Source organism: Tasmannia lanceolata, unplaced genomic scaffold (genome assembly GCF_043159265.1).
Source record: "Tasmannia lanceolata isolate RefF3 unplaced genomic scaffold, GAP_Taslan_0.1 ptg000015l, whole genome shotgun sequence".
NCBI lineage: Eukaryota > Viridiplantae > Streptophyta > Magnoliopsida > Canellales > Winteraceae > Tasmannia > Tasmannia lanceolata.
Window position 1 is genome coordinate 16,950,915 of NW_027518692.1, and position 10,216 is coordinate 16,961,130.

Below are 10,216 nucleotides of genomic sequence, written 5' to 3' on the forward strand. Positions count from 1 at the left end.
ATGGCATCGGAATCTGGGTCTGCGATCGCGCGGTGGGTAGAGAGCCTCCGCGGGGTCTGCAATCACAAACAAAGGGATCAGGGGGTCCGGGGTGGGTCTCGGACGACCACTTCGACACCCAAGTCAGATTCTTGACCAACAATATAAAGAACAGCGAGAAAAGGCGGAGGTTTGGTCAGGTTTAACAAGGCCAAGGCGCAGGTTCTTTTCTTGGTATGTGGGTGGATGGGTCGCAGGGGACTAACAGGGAGAGTGGGACTAAGCTCCCGGCCTCCTCTGTCGTTGCCTTCCCTCTTTCTTTCTTTTCAGGTTGTCTTGAGGGAGATGCCATCTGTCTTCTTCTTCCCTTCTCCTCCTTTTAAGGGGTGGCGTGCGGGCCTTTTCATCATCACGGAGAGAAAACCTTCCTTCGCAGGATTGGGCCGTTCTCCTGTTTTGACGGCGCGCGTGGTTTCGCTGAGTAATCCCTTCCATAATTTGTGATGATGAGGCTTGGACGGTGAGAAGGTGACACGTGTCGTAACCGTATCGTCTTGCCGTTTATCAGCACATTTCTTCATGATGGTTAAGCTCCATTGGTGCATGGACGACACGTGACGAGATTTGGGAGTCGGCGAGTATTTATGTCTCATCATAATACCCCCTTACTCCTTTGGTCCATTGAATGGGCCAAGGGAGTAATGTCTGGTCAAACGATACCTTGGTGAGGGCATTTATGGGGGCTCCGGAGTACGAGGAGACCTGCCGTTTTGTCCGGCGGTTATCTCCCGGGGAATGGTAGCTTCATTATGTGGCTTCCGGCCGGTCACCCGATAGGGAAGAGACACGTGTCGGGTGGGTTGCCTCATTTTGAGACCCAATGGTTTCTCCCTCGGGTTTATAAAAGGAAGACCATCCTGGCATTTTATCATTGCTTTCTTTTTGAGATAGGTAGTTTCTCCGCATCTTTTTCCTTTTTTCGGTAACATGTCTGGTTCCCCTTCGCGGGTTAGGGGCAAAGCCCCTCTTTCCCAGGAATCCTTAAGTGACCCCGACCTGTCCTCTGACTCCGAGGAGGAACTTACGGCCCGTCGGAAAAGGGCTAGGAGAGACTCGGGCCCTCCCTCGGGCTTTCCCCCCCTTCACCTTTCCTCCTTGCCTAGCAAGGACAAGTCGTCTCGCTCCTGCATTGCCAAGGAGTGGTCTTTTTTCTCCAGGGCCTATCAGCAGGGGATGGAACTGTGTGATCGGGTCTCGAAGATGGGTAAGGAGATTGAGGACTTGAAGGGGGAAAACGAGGCGTTGCAAAGAAAGGTTCACGCCCTCAACGAGCAGCTGCTTGAATACGAAGTGGACCCCTTGCTGGAGAGCTCCTGGGAGGAGGAGGGGGACCCTTCGGGAGAGGAGTCTTCTTCTGGTCGTTCGAGCGATTAGTTTCTAGCTTCCTTTGTTTTCTTATTTCTTTTTCCTTTCTCCCCCCTTTTTGTCGGGGGTTTTGGGGCCTGCGTGCCCTATGTTTGGTTTCTTATCCCCCCCCCTTTTTGTAGGCCTGTGGGCCAAAAGGATGTAAATGGATGGTTTCTTTATGAGTTTGTGCCGTGTTTCTTATGCTGCTATTCTCATCTATGTGGTGGTTAGTTTTATTTGAGGGGGAGTGGTGGCGGCGAGGCCGGGCTTTTATAGGACCGGGCCCTTTCCATTGTGTTTGGTATATATTTTCCTTGTTTCGAGGAATTGCGACGGCTTTGCCCGACCCTGCGCGGGGTTCCGAGCCTTTACCTAGTGCGTTTAGTTTCCTCCGCCCAGTGGGTTCGTATGTCGAGCTCTTGTGCCGTGGCTCTGGGTCTAGGCACGTATTTTTCCTCTAGTGGCTTTGTGGTCGGATCTCTTTGCTCGGTTTCCCATCTCCGGACCCTTCCTTTTCATTAGGTGGGGAGGAGTTGAAACTGGGCAAGCGCGGGCGATTTGAAGTCCGAGCCCTTCCTTTGATTAGGTGGTGAGGATTTGAAACTGAGCACGCGCGGGCGATTTGAAGTCCGAGCCCTTCCTTTGATTAGGTGGCGAGGATTTGAAACTGGGCACGCACGGGTGGTTCGAAATCTGAGCCCTTCCTTTCATTAGGTGGGGACGTTACAGGGATGGCTTGCTGGGGGAAGTTTTTTAGTAGTAGGGGTAGCAACGTCTTTTCAGTCGGGGGGGAAATGGCACTTCGATTTTTGGCGGTTTCCTCGAATTCCCCAATCGGCGCCACGTGTGCGCGTCCCATCCGACTAGACAGGGAGGGAGATTAATCGACGCGTGTCGAAACCCTAGCTCTTTTTAAGGCATTTTTAGGGATTTCATTCTCGCCTTATTTCTTCGTCTTCCTTGGGTGAAGTGGGCTTTCTTCTGCAGCAATTTCTCTGGGTGCTGCTCTTCACCAACTTCTCTCTGGTTTTTGCCCTTCTTCGTTATCTGCCTCGGTGAGTTCTGTGCTTTTCATTTCAACTGACATTTGATTATTTTACGATGCCTGTCGCAACCGGTTCTTAGAGTCCGTCTACCGAGTCAGTAGAAGTAGTGGAGAGGACTCCGCCAAGAAAAAGGAGGCGGTTGGTAAAAGGCGGGGGCGGCGGCTCTCGAGATGAACAGCTGCCCAGGGAGTTGGAAGATAGCTCAGGGGCTTCTGGATCGTTGTTGGGGGCCGCTCCCTTTGAATCTCCCACTCGAGTTTCTTCTGCTCGCGAGGCGGAGATTAGGGACATTCGGTCTGGTGCCGTTATCCGCCCCGGTCGGGTGGCATCCTATAAGAGTTCTTTAGAAGAAGGGGCGGCGGAGAGGATTAGGAGGGAGTTTCACATTCCCGATGATTACGGGATTAGGGTTCCTTCTTTAGGGATGGGGTGTGTGATGGTGTTACGGAGGAAGAGGTAGCTTTCTACATGGAGGCTTTTAGGGCGGGGATTAGGTTTCCGCTCTTGGGTATCATAGTTGAGGCCCTCGAGTTTTACCGGGTGGCCCCCTCCCAACTAGCGCCCAATAGTTGGCGTACTCTCTTGCCTTTCGTGGCAAGGCGGGTCTTCACAAGATTCAGCCTACCCTCCCTCTACTCAGGAGTTGCATTGCCCTTAGCCCATTGGTGAAGGGCGAGGACATCTGGTTGTACCTAACCCAGTGTCCTCAGGTGAAGATCGTGGCGAACTTGCCCTCTTCCATTAAGAAGTGGAAAGAGGAGTATGTGTTTATTATTCCTCCGTCGGATGCTGGTTGGGGTTTCCCTCGTTCTTGGAGGCGCTCCGTTGAGTGGCGAAGGAAATCCCTCCCCGACGAGTCCGACTGTAGCAAGTTTGACCTGGAGAAGCTCGCCTCCGACGAGGCTATTGATGTTTCTGAGTTTATATGGGAGAGCCTTTTTGCCTGGGTTGGTCATCGTGGTGAGCCTTTTTCCCTGGGTTTGTCCCCCCCCCCTTTTTTTTTTGCTGTCGTTTTCTTCGCTCCGAGTTGTTGTTGCTCTTCTGTTTTTGGCAGCAGGTATGTCTTCTTCTGGTGATCCTGATAGGGGAAAGGGGGTTATGGCGAAGGTGGCGAAGGGTCCGACTAGCCGTCAGAAGATTCTCTCTAGCTTTATGGCCGCGGCTAGGAAAGATAGGTCGCAAACTAGGCTTCCCACATCCGCGCCATCTAGTTCTTCCTGTCGATCGGTCGGAGTGAAGGATACGGCTAGGTCTCCTCCTCGGGAGTTGGAGCCTTCTGCCAAGAGGGTTGCCCCTTCTTGCGCCAAACAGGGGAAAGCCGGTCATGGGGCCCGTTCTCCTACCGCCTTTGCGGAGGACATGTCAAGCTGGCTGGAAGGGTCGGTTATGACCAAGCTGCTCCTGGAGAAAATGGAGTTTTCCCCGCAATGCTATCGGGCGCAAGGAGAACTGTTTAAGGCTGATTGGAAGATCGACGTTGAGGATGGCGTCCTTGGGAATCCCCGGGTCGGGGTGGAGCTTGGGTTGATGACTGCCCTTCCTGGAGATGAGGCTGAATTAGAAAACTTCCCCCGCAGGGCCCGGTACCTTCATTCTATGTCCTGCGTAAGTACCGAGTGGTTGGCTTTTCCGCTTGCGTCTTTCCTTTTCTTGTTGTCTTTGAGACTGCATGCGGCGATCCTCTAATGGTTCGCTTGTGATGGGGGCTCTTGTAGGTTCAAAGTTATGCCAGGAAGATGCTGCAGTACATGGTTGAGGACGAGTCCGAGATCGGTGCTTTTGAGGAGCGAGTCCGCAAGCTGAGCGAGGACCTCGAGAAGGCCCAAGCCGAAAAGGCGGCGCTTGACGACACTGTTTCTCAACTCCGGGGGGAACTCCAGATGTCCGAGGACGGGAGGAACCGTGCGGAAAATAACTTGGTGGTGACCCGACAAACATACGCTGAGGAGCTGGTGAAAGCGCGGGAGGAATGGCGAGGTTCTGAAGAGTTTTTCAAGGCCGCAGCCTCGTTCAGCGTGGAATTGAGATAGATGCTTTCGTCGAATGCCGGCGGCGCGTTCGCGAGGTTGATCCTTCTTTCCCTTTGGAGAAGTTGGTGCACGAAGCCGAGGAAGCTGTTCCGGAGGACCTTTTGCCGGAACCAGTGGATACCACGAGACCGGTCAAGGATCCGGTGGCTGCTCCGAATGCCTCTCCTGTTATTGAGACCTCTGCGGGGGGTCGGTGAGGCTCGGACGCCTTGGGATTTTTTGCTTCTTTTTATGGTTCTATTAATGTGCTGGGTTTGTAATAGCTATTTGAACTCTTTTTTGCTTCTTTTTTTTTTATATATATATACAACGCTTCGTGGGCCAGTTGAGCTTTTTGGTATGCTTCTTCGTGGCGGGTTGCTATTAAATTCTAATTTGGTCGGCAAAAATACCTCTAGTGAGCCTCTGTAGGGCGTCACCTTATGGCGTCATGCTCGTGGAAGGGCCATCTTCCTCTCGAGTGATTAGCTCGGAGTTGATGGGTCCTGCTTGCCCTTTAAAAAGGATAGGTCTTTTTTTTTCATGGGGAGCATTTTAGGGTATTTTTGGGGGGATCAGCCTAGATGCTACCTCTGTCCCACTCCATGTCTTCTTCCGGTCCTTTATTCATCATAGGCCGGAAAGTGGTGATGCGCATAGTTCAGGTGGGGACGCTATTTCATTAATTTGTCAAGGGGAATACATGGCTTTGCTCTGGAAATAACAAAAAGAAAACAAACAAAACATCCGTCATAACTTAAAAGAAAGCACAGACCTTACCCTTCCTTTTTACTGGTAAAACTTTCGGAGGTTATCCATGTTTCAACTTCGAGGGACTGGGGCCCCGTCGGGGTGCTCAAGCTGGTAGGCCCTGGGGCGGAGCACTCGAACGACCCTGTAGGGTACTTCCCATTTTGGTGCGAGTTTCCCGGAGTTTCGGGGGTCGGATACCTCTGCTCGCCGTAGTACTAGGTCTCTGGGCTTTACCGTGCATTTTTTTACTCGGGCGTTGTAGTATCGTGTCACCTTTTGTTGGTAGGAGGCGGTTCGGAGGAGGGCTTGCTCTCTTTTTTCGAGCACGAGATCGAGAGCGTTCCGGAGGAGCTCGAAATTTCCTTGTTCGTCGTAGTTCTCCGTGAGGAAGCTGGAGAGGCCGATTTCCAACGGAATGACCGCTTCGGTCCCGAAAGTCAAACTAAAAGGGGACTCCCCGGTTGCGGCCCGGGGCGTTGTCCGGTAGGCCCAAAGGACGCTGGGGAGTGCTTCTACCCAGCACTTTCCGGCTTCTCCCAACCGCTTCTTGAGGCTTTGGAGCAAGATCCTGTTAGTTACCTCCACTTGCCCATTGGCCTGCGGGTGTGCTACGGAGGCAAAACGGTGTTCGATGCTCAGATTATCACAGAACCTGCCGAATTCAGCACTTGCGAACTGGGGTCCGTTGTCTGTTACGAATATTCTCGGAATGCCGAAATGGCAGACCACGTCATGATAAAAAAACTTCTCTGTTGCTTTTGAATTTGGCCTCGCCACGGCTTTAACTTCGACCCACTTGGTGAAGTAATCGATGGCGACGTACAACATCGTGTGCCCCCCCCCCCCCAAGGCCTTTGGGAATGGCCCGAGTAGGTCCATGCCCCACATGGCGAAAGGCAGGGGCCCTGCCACCGCGGTGTATGGGGTGGCCGGTTGACGGGGGGTGGTAGCGAACCTCTAGCACGGGCTGCATTTTTTGACAAATTCCTGGGCGTCTCTAAGGATTGTAGGCCAAAAATAGCCATGCCTTACGATCTTCTGAGCTAGGGTCCTTATGCCTCCGTGGTCTCCGCAGATTCCCTCGTGTACCTCTCGTAGTGCGTATTCCGTTTCGGAGGGTACCAGGCATTAGAGGTATGGCCATGTGTACGACCGTTTGTACAGCCTGGGTCCGTGGAGCACATAGTGGGCGGCCTTTGCGGTTAGGCGTCAGGCTTCCAGCTTATCCTCGGGCAGTATTCCGTCTTTCAGATACCGCATGATAGGGTCCATCCAGTTTGGTCCTAGTGGAATTTCCAAAACTTGTACCTCGTCGATCCTGGGGTGGAGTAGTATCTCTGTGAGCACGGTACCAAAGTCATGGGTTTCTTCAGAGGCCATTTTTGACAGAGCATCCGCTCGATTGTTCATGCATCGCGGTACCTGGAGAATCTCAACTTCCCCCATTCTCTTCAGCTTCTCTTTTAACTTCTGGAGGTATCTCTTCATCCTGAGCCCGTTGGCCTCGTATGCCCTGTCTACTTGCTCGACGACCAGCTGGGAATCGCTATAGACCTTTAACTCTCCTGCGCCGAGCTCCGCGGCTAGGCTTAGCCCTGCCAATAAGGCCTCGTATTCAGCCTCGTTGTTGGAAGCTGTGAAATCTAGCCGGAGGGTGTACTCTGCTGTGAATCCGTCGGGGCCATGGAGGACCACTCCTGCCCCCCGTCCTGTTTTACCTGCTGAGCCATCCACGTGCAGGGTCCAGTGAATCTCGCCGCTCTGTTCCGTCGAGTCGGGCCCCATGTCTTCGTAAGCCGTTTGCCCGGTGGGGGCCCTGGTCTTCTCCATTATTGCTGGTTCCGTGGCAGGGGCTGTGAATTCCACTATAAAGTCAGCAAGGGCCTGGGATTTAATGGCCGGCCTCGGCTGGACCTGTATGTCGAACTCTCCTAACTCGACGGCCCAGCTTACCATTCTGCCCGAGGTCTCCGGATTTTGAAGAATCCTCCTGAGGGGTTGGTTAGTCAAAAGTATTATGGGATGGGCCTGGAAGTAGGGGCGGAGTTTCCGGCCGGCGCTGACAACTGCGAGGGTGAATTTTTCTATGTTCAAGTACCGAACTTTCGCACCGTGGAGGGTCTTGCTTACATAGTACACCGGGTGTTCCCTCTCGTCGCTCTGTTTGACCAATACCGCACTTATCGCCGTAGGGCTGATGGCTAGATACAAAAATAATTCTTCCCCAGGCTCAGGTTTGGCTAGTACGGGTGGTGTTTGGAGGTACTGTTTCAAGGCGTCGAAAGCTTCTTGACAGGCCGGGGTCCATTCGAATTCTCGTATGTTTTTTAGATGTTTAAAGAAGGGCTGACATTTCTCCACCGACTTGGGCATGAAACGGCCGAGGGCGGTGATTCGTCCCGCGAGCCGCTGCACCTCTACCGCTGTTGCCGGGGGCTCCATGTCCAGGATGGCCTGGATTTTTTCGGGTTGGCCTCGATGCCTCTCTGGCTAACCATGAATCCTAAGAACTTTCCGGAAGCTACCCCAGAGGCGCATTTTGCGGGATTCAGCTTCATCCGGGCTCATCGTAAGGTGTCAAAGGTTTCTTGAAGGTCGAAGATGTGTTTGGAGACTTCCAAGCTTTTTACCAACATGTCATCTACATACACCTCCACATTTCTTCCTATTTGCTTCCGGAATAGCTTGTTTACGAGCCGCTAGTATGTGGCCCCTGCGTTTTTCAACCCGAAGGGCATGACAGTATAGCAGTAGACGCCCTGATCGGTGATGAACGCAGTATTCAGGATGTCTTGTTCGCGCATCTTTACCTGATTGTAACCGGAGAAGGCATCTAGGAATGTGAGGAGCTCGTGCCCGGATGTGGCGACGATGAGCTGGTCTATACGCGGGAGGGGGTAAGGGTCTTTTGGGCAGGCTCGGTTTAGGTTTGTAAAGTCTATACAAGCCCGCCAGCCCCCACTGGTCTTCTTGACCATGACCACATTGGACAGCCACTTGGGGTACTGGATCTCTCTGATAAATCCGGCTTGTAGCAGTTTCTCCACTTCGGCTTTTATGTGAGTTTGGCGCTCTACTGCGAAGTTCCTCTTTTTTTGTCGGACGGGTTTGAGGGTCGAATTTACGTTTAACCTGTGAACGGCCATTTCTGGGGGTATACCGGGCATGTCCTGAGCGGACCATGCGAGCGCGTCTTTGTTGGCTCAGCGGAAACTGATCATTTGGTCTCGTAAGGTGCCTTTTAGCAAGGAACTAATCCGAACTTGCTTCTCTGGTTGGTCTTCGGCTATAGGGATGGAGTCATGCTCCTCGGCGGGCTCCCCTCTAATCGTACGGGCCCGCTCTCGGGGGTCTTCACTCCCGATCGTGAAGTTTTTGGCCGGGGCGTTGCTTCCTCTCAAGCTTGCTGCGTAGCATTGGCATGCTATCATCTGCTGCCCCCGAACTTCTCCTATCCCGGTTTGAGTGGGAAACTTTATCTTAAGGTGCGCGGTGGAGACTACCGCTCCCAAGTCTCTCAGAGCGGGGCGCCCTATGATGGCGCTGTAGGTGAAAGGTATGTCTATGACCATGAAGGTGGTCAAAATGGTCTTTTGGAGGGGGTACGTTCCAAAGGTTACGGGTTTTATCACTGACCCGCACCGATACCCCGGAGAACCCGTAGATGGAGTACTCTGCGGGTCCTAGTCTCCCCTCGCCCAGTTTCATCTCTTCAAAGGTTCTGAGGTGCAGCACATTGACGGAGCTCCCCGTGTCAACCAAAATTTTTCCTATGTCGAAGTTGGCGACGATTAGCCTGACGACCAGTGCGTCGTCGTGTGGAACTTGTAGCCCGTTGAGGTCTTCGGAGGAGAAAGTGATGATCTGGTCCTCATGGGGAGGATTCGTCCGGGCCTTTTTGGAAGGCACTTCCAGGGAGAACACCCGCTCCGCGTACGCTCGTCGACCAGCTGTTGTTGGTCCTCCCACCGCGGGTCCACCCGCGATGATGTTGATTTTTCTGACAATGGTAGGCAGCTATTCATGGGCTGGCGGCTGTTCAGGGGGCTCTCCTTTCTTGGGGCGCTAGTGGCGGTGTGTGTCATGCCTGCTGCGGGATCGGTGTCTGCTCCGGGAGCGATACCTGCTGGGGGATTGGCGTCGGCTACTGGACCGACGCCTGCTTCTTGGTCCGTCGGCGAGGTGATGGGCTTCGTGCGAGTTTTCGACAGGGCTCCTGAGGTACTGATTTAGATGCCCCTCCTCGGCCAGTTTTTCTAACTGGAGCCTAAGGTGGAAACAATAGTCGGTTTCGTGGCCGTGGTCCCCGTGGAAATCGCAGAACTTTCCGGTGGAGCGCTTCTTCGGGTCCGTGGTCATTCTCTTGGGGGGGGTCAGGAGACCCTAATCTCTGATAGCGAGCAGGACATGGGAGAGGGGAACCTTCAAGGGGGCGCTTCCCAGCCTCTCGAAGACGGGGACGGGGTTCCGACTTGCCTGTCTTTCCTCGGCCCGTTGCCTCATGACCCTTCAGCCATCTTCCCTTTTTCTTTCCACGGGGCCGGGTCGGCTCCGCTCTCGCGCACATGCTTCTTCTGCTCGCACGAACTTGTTAGCCTCGGATTCAAGTTCCTGCAGGTCCCGTGGCGGCTTGAGGGTGAGGTGCAGTTTGAGATCCGGGTCGGTAGTGGCATGCTTCAGTGTTGTGACCGCTATTTGGATGTCGATGTTGGAAAGTTGGGCTAGCTCGGCGTTGAATTTCAACATGAAGTCTCTTAGGGTCTCGCTTCTTCCTTGCCGGAGGGCTAAGAGGGCATCCGCCGGATCGTGACGGAGGCTGTTGTTGGCGAATCTTGCGCTGAACTTCCTCCTGAATTCATGGAAGGATGCGATGGAGTCGGGCTCCAGCCACATGTACCAGTCATTGGCGGTCTTTCTTAACAGGTAGACAAAGGCTCTGCACATAAATCCGTCTGACGGGCCCCGGAGCGTCATTACCCTTTTGAAAGTTTGGAGGAACTCAAGAGGGTCTGTGCTCCCATC

The 10,216-nt window shown here is 53.5% G+C and overlaps 1 protein-coding gene across 1 annotated transcript; it reads right to left on the reverse strand.

Annotated features, from left to right (window-relative positions):
- Positions 1-6,403: 6,403 nt before the first annotated feature.
- Positions 6,404-7,636, reverse strand: LOC143891801 (uncharacterized). The gene has a single exon (XM_077396318.1). The coding sequence runs from the start codon at positions 7,634-7,636 to the stop codon at positions 6,404-6,406; it is 1,233 nt and encodes a 410-aa protein (XP_077252433.1).
- Between the last annotated feature and the right edge of the window lie 2,580 nt (positions 7,637-10,216).